At 43.8% G+C, this 13,750-nt stretch overlaps 1 protein-coding gene across 1 annotated transcript in view; it reads left to right on the top strand.

Moving 5' to 3' along the window:
• Window positions 1–2,707, top strand: part of srek1ip1 (SREK1-interacting protein 1) — a 33,960-nt gene extending 31,253 nt beyond the window's left edge. Inside the window, exon 5 of the mRNA XM_068034164.1 lies at window positions 1,273–2,707. Coding sequence (XP_067890265.1) covers window positions 1,273–1,465 — 193 coding nt within the window. The 3' untranslated portion in view covers window positions 1,466–2,707. The remainder of the gene's footprint in view (window positions 1–1,272) is intronic.
• Window positions 2,708–13,750: the final 11,043 nt, after the last annotated feature.

The raw sequence follows: 13,750 nt of genomic DNA, 5'->3' as shown, positions 1-13,750 counted from the left end.
TAGGATTGAGATGAGGAGAAATTACTTCACTCAAAGGGTTGTGAATCTTTGGAATTCTCTACCTCAGAGGGTTGTGGATGCTCCATCATTGAATACATTTAACGCTGGGATAGACAGGTTTTTGGTGTCTCGGAATCAAGGGATATGGAGAGGGGGCGGGTAAGTGGAGTTGAGACCTAAGATCAACCATGATCGTTCTGAATGGCGGAGCAGGCTCAATGGGCCATATGATCTACTCCTGATCCTATTTCTTGTATTCTTGTAATGTTGCTAGGACTGGAGAACATTAGTTAAGAAGAAAAGATTGGATAGACTGGGGTTGTTTTCTTTGGAACAGAGGAGACTGAGGGAAGATTTAACTGAACTGTATAAAACTATAAGGGGCCTAGATAGAGCAGATAAGAATGACCTATTTCCTTAGCAGAGAGGTCAATAACCAGAGGGCATAGGTTTCAAGTAATGGGTAGAAGGATTAGAGGGGAGTTGAGGAGAATCTTTTTTCATCCAGAGAGTGGTGGGTGTCTGGAACTCGCTAACTAAATGGGGTGTAGAGGCAGAACCCTCAACACATTTTTAAAAAAATACTTGGATATCACTTAAATGCCATAACCGACAAGGCTATGGATCAAGAACTGAAAAGTGGGATTGGGCCGGATAGCTCTTTTGCTTCTCACGTGGACATGATAGGCTGAATGCCGTAACTTTCTCTGATTCTATGAAGAATAGACTTCAACATCGATTCACTTCTCTCCGACTCAGTGCTATGGACAGTCTAAATTTTTCATGTATCTTGGCCAAACCTGATCTACAAAACTGTCGTCTTTTTAGGATTCTGATTTTTCATATTAGATCTGTCTGTCCATTGCATTCTGCCCTAGGGGAAGTCCTAAGTAAAGTCTCAGCCATGAGATTCTTGAGTTACTTATTAGGAATGAGTAGCCAAGGTGTTTTCCAATTGCCTTCCTCAATCTTATTATCTTTGGTGTACTTTCTCTTAAGGGAGGCTTGAAACCAAAGCTACCCTTTGTGATGGGAGTGGGGTGGTGGCGCAGTGACTCACACCCTTCGGACGCAAGTACCCCCACTGGATGTCAATCTAATATTCAGAGCCAGCACTACATTGTCTGCTTACGCAGTTGTCTAGAATGGGGCCTGGACTGTTGACACGGGCAGTAATACTACTACTGAGTCAGTAGTCGTTCCATCTTACATCAGAGACGAGTTCTGAAAAATCTGAATGGCGAGAATTTAATTATATACTGGTCTTTACAGATCTTGTTCATCCAGTGAAGACAAAAGTGAGAAAAAGAACAAGAAGCAGAAAGTTCTTAAAAAGAGAAAGAAAACTAAGAAGAAAAACAAAGACAAAAGTCACAAACATCACCAAAAAGTTAAGAAAAAGGAGAAGTACCCTACTTCTTCCTCATCATCAGAAAGTTCGAGTTCCTCTCCAGATAGTGATTAATTACATACAATATTATAATCCTAGGCCTGTGCCAGAAGACAGTTTCTTTTAAATGTTTTTCAGGGTTCAGGTCAATGGCTCACACATTCATGAATATTTCTTTGTGAGATAGAGAAAGTGTAAACAGAATTTTTATCATATAAGCAATGTGCATTTTAACACATTGGAGAATTTTGTTTAAAATTTGCTTTCAGCATAGATGATACGACATGGAAAATGTTCAGACAATTCGTAATGTTGATTATTAGACATAATCTGGGTGGAAATGGCTATTTTAATGATGCATTATAAAGCTAGCTGTTGTGTCTTCTGATATTTCAAGGTCGATATTTGATCAATTGTATTAACTATATAAAACAATGAAACAAGCATAGCAACCATGTTTAGCGATATTTCAATATTTTTAACACTTTTCTAATAACGATTTTCTACATAATGACATGTAGGGTGGAATTTTCTGCTGGCGGCGGGATCGTGATGTCAGGGGAAACTGACGCCAAGATCCCCGCGTTACTTGTAGGGAAGGCCCGCTGGATTTAGTGCCAATCAGGCACTTAACTGAACAGTGGCGGGCCTCCCGTACAATTTAGGACCCCGTCTCCAGAAGTCCCAGCTTGGCAGAGCTGCTGGCCTATCAGAGGTCAGCAGCTGCAGCACCAGCGTGGAGGCGGTGGCTGCTGCTGTAGCTGCAATGACCAAACACCGAAGAACGGCGCTGGAACCAGGCTTACGGTAGGTCAAGGCAGGAGGGGTCTCGTGGGGTGGGAGGTCGGCAGCAAGGGCAAGAGGGTGGCCTTCAGCGGGCCTCCCCCTTCGCAATGCCAAGCCCCTCTTCAGGCACTAAGTGCTTTTGAACGAGGGACCCACTGCAGCTGGGAAGCAACCTGCACAGTTTTTGGTGCCGTACGGCAACAGGGCCGCACGGGTAATTGTGGCTGCGGCGAGAAGCAACCCTTAATTGGAGGTTAATTACCCAGTTAAGGGCCTCAATTGGCGGTGGGGCAGGAAATCCATTCACAGGCCTTCCCACCCCGGACTAAATTTCAGCACAGGCCGATCTTATGCTCTCCCTGCCTCGAAACTCGCTGTGGGGGAGAGCATAAAATTCCACAGGTAGCATTGATCTACCTGAAGGTATAAATATAATATCTGTCTTTCAGATACATTTTTTCTTTGTAAAATCCTTGTGACAATCTCTCTGCTCAGTTTTTATATCATTCTATAAAAGTACATATTTCAATTCGTTCATTTGTAAATCTTTAGTATTCTTCTGAAATAGCCTAATATAATGCATTACATATTACTGGCTTACATAAACTTAAATTTCTTTCTGCAACAATAAGTTCAGACATAATAGTATTTTTTAGACCACGTCAGTATCAAAAGTTTACAATAATAATTCTAACTCTATTTGGTGAATTTTAAAACATGAGAATGATGCGCTGCAATTAGGACCATAGGATCAGGAATAGGCCATTTTGCCCCTCAAACCAGTGAGATCATGGCTGATCTGTGACCTAATTCCATATACCTGCATCCGGCCCATATCCTTAAATACCTTTGGATAACAAAAATCTATCACCCTCCAATTTAAAATTTACAATTGATCTAACATCAATTGCTGTTTGTAGATGAGAGTTCCAAACTTTGTGTGTAGAAGTGCTTCCCCATTTCACTCCTGAAAGGTCTGGCACTAATTTTTGGACTATGCCTTCTAGTCCTAGACTTCGCAACTAGTGGAAATAGTTTCTCTCTATTGTTACGACCTCAGTAGAAACCGCTAACTTTAAAACAAGAGATACGAACTTCCCAGTGACAAATTAAAGAATCACACGACAAGATTTCACGTTTTAAGACTTATACTATAACAACTAAACTAAAATCAACATTAGCTAAACAGTACTTAGTAGGTAGCTAATACACAAAGTTACAGAGGAAGGTATTTCCTATTATTTATTAACACACTCAAACCCCACACCACATTTAAACATTACACAGTGTTCTCAGCAAAAAAGGTGTCCTTGCAGTTCAAAGTGCCAAACTCCTCCCAGCTGTAATGGGTTGGATTGCCCAGAGTCCTCCTCAAAGTCAACATCCTCTTCGTTCACTTCTTCCGAGCACATTTGACTGGACTCTGTTAATAAGGCAATCTCTGGTGACCCCATTGGTCTTTTCTCCTCTGCAAACCTCGAGCCTTTGAACCACATTCAAATCTTAGCAGCCTTTTGCCGTACTGGTGATCTGAGAGCAGCTGTTTCCCCAGAAACAGCCCTCTGGTCTATCTCTCTCTCTCTCTTTCGGCTTCACAGCCGACAGCTGGTCTTCTTTTCTCCTTTCAGCCCCCATACCTAGGAAAGCCCCTCAAATTTATCCAGATCAAAAGTCAATAGTCGTTTGCCTTTGACAATTCTTGGAGACCATAGGTGGAATTTTATGCATTCCCCTGCGGCGGGTTTGGAGGCGGGGAATGCATAAAATCAGGTGGGATATTGGTGTGGGGGGGTCCCTACCACCATCCCGCCTCCACCAAAATTCAGTCCAGGGCAGAAAAACCTGTGAATGGCTTTCCCACCCTGACGCCAATTGAGGCCCTTAGCTGGGTAATTAATCCCTAATTAAGGTCCTCTCCCTGCTGCAGCCGCAGTTACCCGTGTGGCATGCGGCCCTGTCATCGCATGGGAAGCACAGCACGAAAAACTGGGTGGGCTACTTCCCGGCTGTGGGGGAGGGTTGCGGGTGCCTGAACGAGGGACCCTGTATTAGGAAGGGGGGCGGCCTGCCCTTGCTGCCAACACCCCTCCCCCCACGAGACCCCTCCTGCCCTGACCTTAAGCTCAATTCCAGCGCCTCTCCTCAGGGTCTGATTGCTGCAGCTACAGCAACTCCAACTCCACAGCCAGCAATCAAATGTCGGCAGCTCTGCAAGACCGGGACTACCAGTGACGGGGTCCTAAATTGTACGGAAGGCCCACCACTGTCAAGTTAAGTGCCTGATTGGCACTAAATTCGTTGGGCCTTCCATACAAGAAGTGGCACAAGGAATTTGGCATCAGATTCCCCCGACGCCGAGGCCCCCTCCACCAGCATAAAATTCCACCCCATAAGTCTGACCATAGCAAAACCACCTGAGCCTTCCATAGTTTCGAGGTGTTAAAAATCCCAACTGGTCCAGAAGGTTCGAACACATGGGATCAAGGGTGAGCTAGCCAATTGGATACAAAATTGGCTTGGTGATAGGAGGCAAAGGGTGGTAGTGGAGGGTTGTTTTTCAGATTGGAGGCTGGTGACCAGTGGTGTGCCGCAGGGATTGGTGCTGGGCCCTCTGTTGTTTGTACGAAGTCACATGTTTCCTCCAAATGTCCATTTTACACCGCATTAAATATCATACTACAAAGTTCAGCGTTCATAACACTATCTACCCTGTCAGTTCCTTTTAATATGTTGTAAACATCCATCGATCACCGCTTAACCTTCTAAATTCCAGGAAGTATAACCCTGGAGATTGTGTAATCTCATCTCAATTTAACCTTGGAGCCCCAGTATTATTCTGGTAAATCTATGCTGCACTCCCTCCAACGCCAATGTATTCTTCATGATGCCCTGAACTGCTCACCATACTCGTGGTCTAATCAGGGCTTTGTATTGCTGAAGCATGACTTAAATCCCCTTGCATTCTAGTCCTCTGGATATGAAAGCCAACATTCCATTCAACATTTTGATTATTTTCTGTACTTGTTCATGACATTTTAATGATCTATGTACTGAACCCCGTGTTTCTTTGGACCTTCACTGTTTCTAGCTTTTCCCCATTTAGGAAGTACTCTATCCTCTTTAGGTCCAAACCTTGCATTTGCCCACATTGAAATCCGTTTGACACAGTTTGCCCATTCACTTAATCTATCTATATCTCTTTGTAATCTTATGCTTCCATCTACACTGCTTACAATGTCATCTATCTTTGTGTTATTGGCAATTTGGATATGTGGCTTTCTATCTCATCATCTAAGTTGATGATAAGTACGTTGAGGTCCCAATACGGATCCTTGCGAGAAATCAGTAGTCACATCCTGCAAATTAGAGTGCCTGCCATTATATCAACTCTCTGTCTTCTACCACTCAGCCAATTTGTAATTTTAGCACAGAAGATAAGATCTTGTGGCATTGCCTGACAAGAAATTACTTTTAGAGAGCATGTTTGAAGTAGTAGTCTGCTCTAACTCTATCATTTTTGGGAGTGGACAGCAAAAGATTTTTCTGGAACCAAGCTAGTATAGAATACTGAAATGTTTCTGTTCCCCATAAAAATATAAGTTTACAACTCAGAAGGAGGTAATGTGGCCCACAATATCTGTGCTGGCTCTTTGGTAAGACAATTCCAAACTAATCCCGCAGCAGTTCTCTTTCTCTGTGCCAATCTATATCTTTCTCTGCCTCACGTATCTATCCACTTTTCCTTCAAAACATGCAAATATCTTTGTCTCAATTACTCTCTAGGAAAGCAGTCCATGTTCCAACAACCCTCTGGGCAAAAAAATTTCTCCTGACCCCTCTCACTTTTACAATTCTGTATAAAGAAAGTCTTGTGTGCATATAGCATCTTTCATGACTCCAGGACATCCCAAAGTACTTTACAGCCACAGAAGTACTTTTGAAGTCTCGTCACTCTTGTAATGTAGGAAATGCAGTAACCAATTTGCAAAATCCCACTAACAGCCATGTGATTTTTTTTTTGGTGATGTTGATTAAAGGGTAAATGTTACCAGGGATACTCCCTGCTCCTCTTTGAATTTTTATTTTTAGCAATACAGCACTGAAACAGGCCCTTCGGCCCACTGACTCTGTGCCGACCAACAACCACCCATTTATACTAATCCTACATTAATCCCATATTCCCTACTACATCCCCACCATTCTCCTACCACCTACCTACACTAGGGGCAATTTACAATGGCCAATTTACCTATCAACCTGCAAGTCTTTGGCTGTGGGAACCCACGCGGTCACAGGGAGAACTTGCAAACTCCACACAGGCAGTACCCAGAATTGAACCCGGGTCGCTGGAGCTGTGAGGCTGTGGTGCTAACCACTGCGCCACTGTGCCGCCCGAATAGTGCCACCAGATCTTTTACATCTACCTGAGCAAGCAGACAGGACTTTGGTTTAAAGTCTCAGCTGAAAGATAGCACTCCTTCAGTACAACACTGGAATGTCAACATTGATTTTGTGCTCACATCTGAGTGGTTTCTTTAAACCACAACCACCTGATTCAGAGGCAAGAGTACAAACACTGTGGGTGAACCCACTTACCTGATTCCCCAGCCAATAGAAATAGTCTTCCTATCAAATCATAACCTTGTCTATTAATGTATCGAAAATGGTTGCAGCAATATAATGGAATTGTACCTGTCAGTGCTACTGTTAGTGTGATGTTAGGTGACTGTCAATCAACTGATTGCAAGTGCTTTTCCTGAGCAAACAGCAGACATTAAAAATCGCCACTTGGCACAGCAGTACATATACAGACCAATGGCAGGATCTTCATAAACAAAGTCAAGGAAACGTATCGGGAACTCACCTGGCCAAAAGCAAAGAAAGTAAGGCTAGAGAAGGAATAACATGGGCAAGCACATTAAACAATGTTACTACGTCATTTAAAGCAGTCCACACATGACACAGCAGAAAAGAACTAGAGGCAGAGGTAACACGAAGCAGTGGAATTGCAGGACAAGCACAGGCGGAATGGCAATGTAATGGACTAAAGATCATATCCAGCTGCCTATCACTAAGAACAGACACCAAAAAAAAAACCTTGAATCATGTTTACCTGTGGAAAAGGGAGGTATAACTCAAACCAAAGAACCCACAAGAGATGAACTAGTTATATATTAAATTTAGTACATGAGTGTGTGTTTCATTGAAAACTCTGTTACTTATAATCTGTTACTTAAAATATCTTCTGTGGGTGACACTGTGATGGGCTATGTTAATGGTAAATATTTAATATTGTTTATAACTGGCATATATTAGCCTGAGGTGCAATTTGGATATTAGGGTCCCACAATTAGCTTTCTGATTGTTCCTCAACTACCATTTCTTCCTAACCAAAATTTCTAATGTCCAAAATAAGGGTTTAAACAAACAAAGTGACTCCTGACAATGCAGAGCATGCGCAGAGCTATCATGTATGTCATCATTGCGTGTGAACATTTGCCAGCTTGCCAGTATGAATGTGCACATGCGCTCGCTGACGTTGCCATGCAATTATGTCATCACCCCTCAATAGCTGCGATGGCCGGCTTCATTCCCGCAACAGTACCCTACTCCCTCCAGCCATCCCCCTTTCAATTGCTGCTTTCAATTTCTCACTCCATCCCGCCTCACTGCTGCCTTCCCTCAGCCACTTGCTCCCACCCTCGCTACTTCCTCCTCGGCTGCTCGCTCCCGCCCTCTCCGCTTCCCCCCCCCCACTCCTGGTTGCTCACTGCAGGCCTCGCCACTTCCCTCTCCAGCCACTGGCTCCTGCCCTTGCACCCCCCCCCAACCGCTCGCTCCCAGCCTCATCTCTTCCTGCTTCGGCTGATTACTTCCCGCTGCATTGCCCGAAGAAGCAGCAGGGTGCGGGGAACGAGCCACCAAAGCAGCAAGGCGGGGAGCGAGCGGCCAAGGGGTGACGGGGCATCGTGGGAGCCAATGGCCAAGAAGAGGAAAGTGATAAGGCCTGGAGTGAGCGGCCAGGGTTGGTGGGGTAGCACGGAGCGAACGGCCGAGGTGGGGAAGCGGTGAGGGCGGGAGCGAGCAGCTGAGGGAAGGTAGCAGCAAAGCGGGGAGTGAGTGGCCGAAGGGGTTAGAAGTGGCGAGCGAGAGGGGGCGTGGGAGGGAGCGGTGAAGAGAAGCACGACGGCAGGAGGGAATGGTACACTGTTGGGGATGAGATGGAGGCAGCGATCGCAGCCATTGTGGGCGTTTGGGTTTAAGGCTGCGTTTGCCTTTTGTGACAAATTGAGCAGAGCCATCTTTATTACTGGCGGCTGCCTGAAACATCGCAGACAGTGACTTTGTGCATGTGCCAGTAATGCGCCACCTAGTGGTTGCGTTGTTAGCATACGCAGCCTTAAACAAAACAAATTAAAAATTACATATTACATAATGTTTATTACAATTGTCCATTGAATTATTTGTCTTTTAATGCTTTCTTTCAAGTTTTTGCTTGAAGGCTTCAGTCTCTCCCAAATACCTGAGCTGGAGGTGCTATTTTTGCCCACTGGTGCCTCTGCTAAATTTGGAATGTGCCACTTGGGCATATGCAATGTACCTAATTTGTCTGTATGCATCACTACTGTTCAGTCACTGATACTTTTCTTCCGTTCCTAGCACTTTCCATCCAGTAGCTTTTCTTCAAATAATTTTGAAAAAGAGGACAAATTTCAAAAGCTTTACTCAGATGAAATTTATATTGTGTTTTACTTTAAGAACAGAGACTGAAAGATAAATTAGTGTTTTGATGACACATTTGTTGTAGTTTTAGTTTTCTAAACTTGAAAAATGAAAGCAAGAATGTCTTCATTTAATGTTACTCCAGTCTTCACCAAAAAAACATCAGTTAAGGTTGGAGCCAACTGATTATTTCCACCTGTCTATATATTTGATAGGCAAGGCCAATGCTATCTGAAAGAGAGAGAGAGAGAGGCAAAGAGAAAACCAGACAGGCAATATTTTTCATCATTATAACTTGATTTATTTTTGTGCATGGTTTAATTTGAAAATAAGCAAAGCTTTTTTGAAGAAATCAGAAAAAGTCAAGCAAACCTGTCCTTGCCATACCGTACCATATTAACCACCACCTGCCACCTCAAAGGAAAGATAATAAAAACAAAGTAATAGAAACAGTTAAGGGAGATAAACAGAGCAAAAAAGGAGAAGCAAAGAAAATCAGCAACACAATGACAACAGACAGATGAGTGAGCAAATTATCTGATTTATTGTGTGCAATGCCATGAGCAATCAACTAGTAATTTTTTCTAAAATAAAACTTCCCTAAATTCACTTTTAGCCTTCTCTACTCCAATGAAAGTAGTCTTAGTGTCTTTGCATATTTTACACAGCTCTGTTATCCACACTGTAAGCGACAGCTTTATGTCCTTTCCAGAATGGGGTGTCCAAAACGGCGCACAATAACTTAGCATAACTGGCTAATGATTAGCATGTACAATTTATCATAATGTTATCTTTAAACTCTCAACAACTTGCATTTATATAGCGTCTTTACAATAATAAAACATGCCAAGGCGTTTCAGAGGAGCATTATGAAGCAAAATTTGTCACCAAGTCACATAAGGCAATATTAGGGCAGATGGCCAAAAGCTTGGTCAAAGATGTATGCTTTAAGGAGTATCTTAAAGGAGGAAAGAGAAGTAGAGAGGCAGAGAGATTAGGGAGGAAATTCCAGGGCTTAGGGCGTAGACAGCTGAAGGCACAGCCACCAATGGTGGAGCAATTAAAATCGGTGATGCTCAAGTGGCCAGAATTAGATGAGCATAGATATCTTGGAGGGTTATGGGACTGGAGAAGATTACTGTGATAGGGAGGGGGGAGTGGGTAGGCCATAGAGAAATTTGAAAACAAGGATAAGAATTTTAAACTCAAGGTGCTGCTTGAATGGGAGCCAATGTAGGTCAGAGAGCACAGGGGTGAAAGGTAAATGTGACTTGGCACAAGTAAGGACATGGGCATCCGACTTTGCCCCAATGTATAAAATCCAAAAAGCTGTTCTATTGTCACTTTTTTTATCTGAACTAACAATTTCAAGGAATCGTTTATTGGAATTCTTGGTCTCATAGGAATAGGAGTAGACCATTCAGCCCTCCTAGTCTGTTATGTTAATTAGATTATGGCTAATCTCTACCTCAAATCCATTTACCTGACTTTGGCCCATATCCCTTAATACCCTTACCGAACAACAACACAGCATCCTCGGCCTTTTGGAAGAGAGAATTCTAGATTACCACACTTTGTGTCGACAGTTACTTCCTGATTTCACTCCTGAATAGCCGTGTTCTGAACTCAAGGGAATACAAGCCAAGGTTATGCAACTTGTCCTCACAATTTGACCCTTTAGAGCCTGGTATATAATTTTGGTAACACTGTACCCCCTCCAAGACCACAACGGACTTAGTTTCTGACAGAGCATCAGGACCATATCTTGGTGGGTAAACCAATTTTGCAGGGGCCAGCCAATGAATAGGGCGCCTCTTGGATTGGCATCCATTTAGGTGCTTCAGGCGGATGGAGCAGTCAGAAGCCAGAACTGAATATTTAAAGGGACGCTGTTTCATGCACAGTGGCAGGACTGAGCGTTGTGTACAGTAAATCTACAGAAGCAAAAGGAGGAGGAAGATGGATGCCAGCAGGGGAAGGTCAGCCCCACAATTCACATTGCAGCACTTGAGGTGATGTTGGAAGCTGTGAGGGCATGGAGGCAGGTGCTCTTTCCAGAGGACAGCAGACAGCCTCGCCAAACAGGCATGGTCGGAGGTTGCAGACGAGTAGCCAGAGTGTGATGCGCAGGATGTGAATCCAGTGCAGGAAATGCTGTAATAGCCTTTTGAGGTCCAGCAAGGTGAGTGGTGTGCAAACTTCAGCTGGCAACCATCACTCTCTCACCTTTGATAGCACACATATCCTTTGAACTTCTCAATGCCAGGAAGGCCCCACCGCCAGGAAGGCCCCACGCGGCGAGGCCCCGTGGCAGTCTCCCTGCCTCTCTGTGATGGGAACCTAATTAAAATATGTGAATCAATTTAAATTAGATGAATAATTACTTACCTCGTCATGACAGCTGTCCCACGCCGATATTCTGGCCAGTTGCCAGAACTCATGCGCCTTCAGATCTCCGTTCGGAGATCCAAGGCGGCACACTGGTGGGGAGGGGGGAGGAGTGAGGTTTTCGGGGGGGGGGGAAACAGGGAAAACCCTTCCTATTGGTTGTGGGGATGGTGGGACGAGGTTGAGGGTCAAAGTTACTAAAGTTCAGGAGGGAAAGTTATTAATGGCTCTTTGGAGGAGGGGAGTAGGCAATTTATCTATTGATTACTCACTGGGGCTGTGGGAGAGGGGATTCAAAGTGCTATTAAAATTTTTATTTTTATTTGGAGACTGGGGCATTTAAAAATTTAAATCTAACTGAAGAGCATGAAGCCCTTTAAAAATGGCGTGATGGTGCAGGATGTCATTGTCGGGGATGGTGCGTAGCCCCCTCTATGTCACCGAGGGTGGGCATTCCACCCCCTCCATATTAATGAGCCGCAGTGCAAAGTATCGCGGCGGCTCCACAGCGTACATCTCGCGCGTGTGCTGCGCCATTAAATTCAGCCTGCTGTTTTCTGTCCTTCAGCCAATTTTTTATCCAATTGGACACTGACCCTCCTATTTCATGAGCCTCAATTTTGTTAACAGCCTTTTATGTGGTACTTTATCAAATGCCTTCTTAAAATCCACATAGACAACATCTACCATATTCCCTCCATCAGCCTTCTCTGCTACTTCATCAAAAAAGGTCAATTAAATTAGTCAAGCATGATTTGCCTTTTGCAAAACTGTGCTGGCTCTCCTTAATTAATTCAAACCTCTCCTTAATTAATTCAAACCTCTCCTGTTGATTTTTGCTCTGATTAGTGTTTCTAAAACCCGACCCACCACTGATGTTAAACTAACTGGCCTGTAGTTGCTTGGACTGCCCTTACACCCTTTCTTGAATAAGGATGTCACATTTGCCACTCTCCAATCCTCTGGCACCTCCCCCCTATCTAGGGAAGTTTAGAAGATTATGGCAAGCCCTTCTGCTATCTCCACCCCCACTTCCTTTAGCAACCTGGAATGCAAGCCATCAGGACCAGGTGACAAGCATAGCCAGCCTTTCATGTACCTCCTACCTCTCAATTTTTACCCTATCCATTGCCTCTACTCTGCTTCTACCAATATTTTGTCAGATTCCTCTCCCTTAGTAAACACAGAAACAAAGTACTCATTAAATATTCTAGCCTTGTCCTGTGCCTCTAAGCATATTGTTACGACCAGGTGAGAAAGGGGTCTAGGGTTTCCTCTCAGCCTTCACCTGGTCTTACCATAACAGGGTTTAATTTTAAACACTTTTTTTTAGCTCCCTCTTAGTGAATCGTTGTTCACTAACTTACAATTATAAGGCAAAGAAGTTGCCAAACAGGTTTTCTTATGTTTAAAGAGAAAAGGTTGAACTTTATTAAACTTAAAGTCTAATTCGGGTTATGGATACGCGACGTGCCCATGCTAGCATGCATACGTGATACACACATGCAAATAGAGACAGAAAAGAGTGGAAGAAATAAAGTGGAAAAGTTTGATCTTCGAGTAGGTTAAAGGGTCGGCACAACATCGTGGGCCGAAGGGCCTGTACTGTGCTGTACTGTTCTATGTTCTATGTAAGTTTGAGGCAATATCTGAAGATGGTTTTGGTTACTATTCTTCGAGCTCGCTGTAAAGTCCTTGATTGTAGGTATGTCTTGCTTTTCGTTGTACTAAATTTTTCTCTCTTGTGGTTCATGTCTTCAGTGGATTTGGAGTTCCGTGAGAAAGAGATGGGAGCAGACAGGAGAGCTCTTCTCACTCCAGGAGCAAATAGTCCTTTTTTCAGTTCAAAACTCTGTAACTAGTTCAAAAAACCCTGGACCAGACAGTTAGTCATGCAACCAGCTGGTTTAACCAGTCCTGGCTTTTGTGGATTGTATCACATTAGCAGTCTCTGGAATGCCGTTCCTTACACCTTCAGAGTCTGGTGATCAAAATTCATTGTGGGTTGAATGTGTCAGGGAATGGTCCTTTTGTCTCCACAAGCACTGTCTGCTAGTATGCAAATGTTTTTTTCAGCTAAGTGTCTGGCAGCCCTTGTAACAGGTCTTCTCTTCCCAGCAAGTTTAAAATCAGTGTTCATATGACAAAGTTAATCTGCCTCATTCTTGGCAGGTGGGGGCCTGCATGACAATATATTACCCTCTTTGCCCCTAATCGGCCCCACTCCAGCTCTTACCACCCGCTTACTATTTACATGCCAATAGAAGACTTTTGGGCCCCCTTTGATTTTGACTCCATTCTATTCTCATATTCTCTCATTGCCAGTCTTATTTTCCTCTTCACCTCCCCTCTCAACTTATTGTATTTGGCCTGGTTCTCACCTGAAGAATTCACCTGACATGCATTGTACACCCACTTCTTTTGTTTCATCATAATCTCTATCTCCCTCATCATCCAATGAGC

This window comes from Heterodontus francisci, chromosome 1 (genome assembly GCF_036365525.1).
Source record: "Heterodontus francisci isolate sHetFra1 chromosome 1, sHetFra1.hap1, whole genome shotgun sequence".
Taxonomy (NCBI): domain Eukaryota; kingdom Metazoa; phylum Chordata; class Chondrichthyes; order Heterodontiformes; family Heterodontidae; genus Heterodontus; species Heterodontus francisci.
The sequence above is the reverse complement of the archived record's forward strand: the minus strand, read 5'-3'. Positions and strand labels throughout refer to the sequence as shown.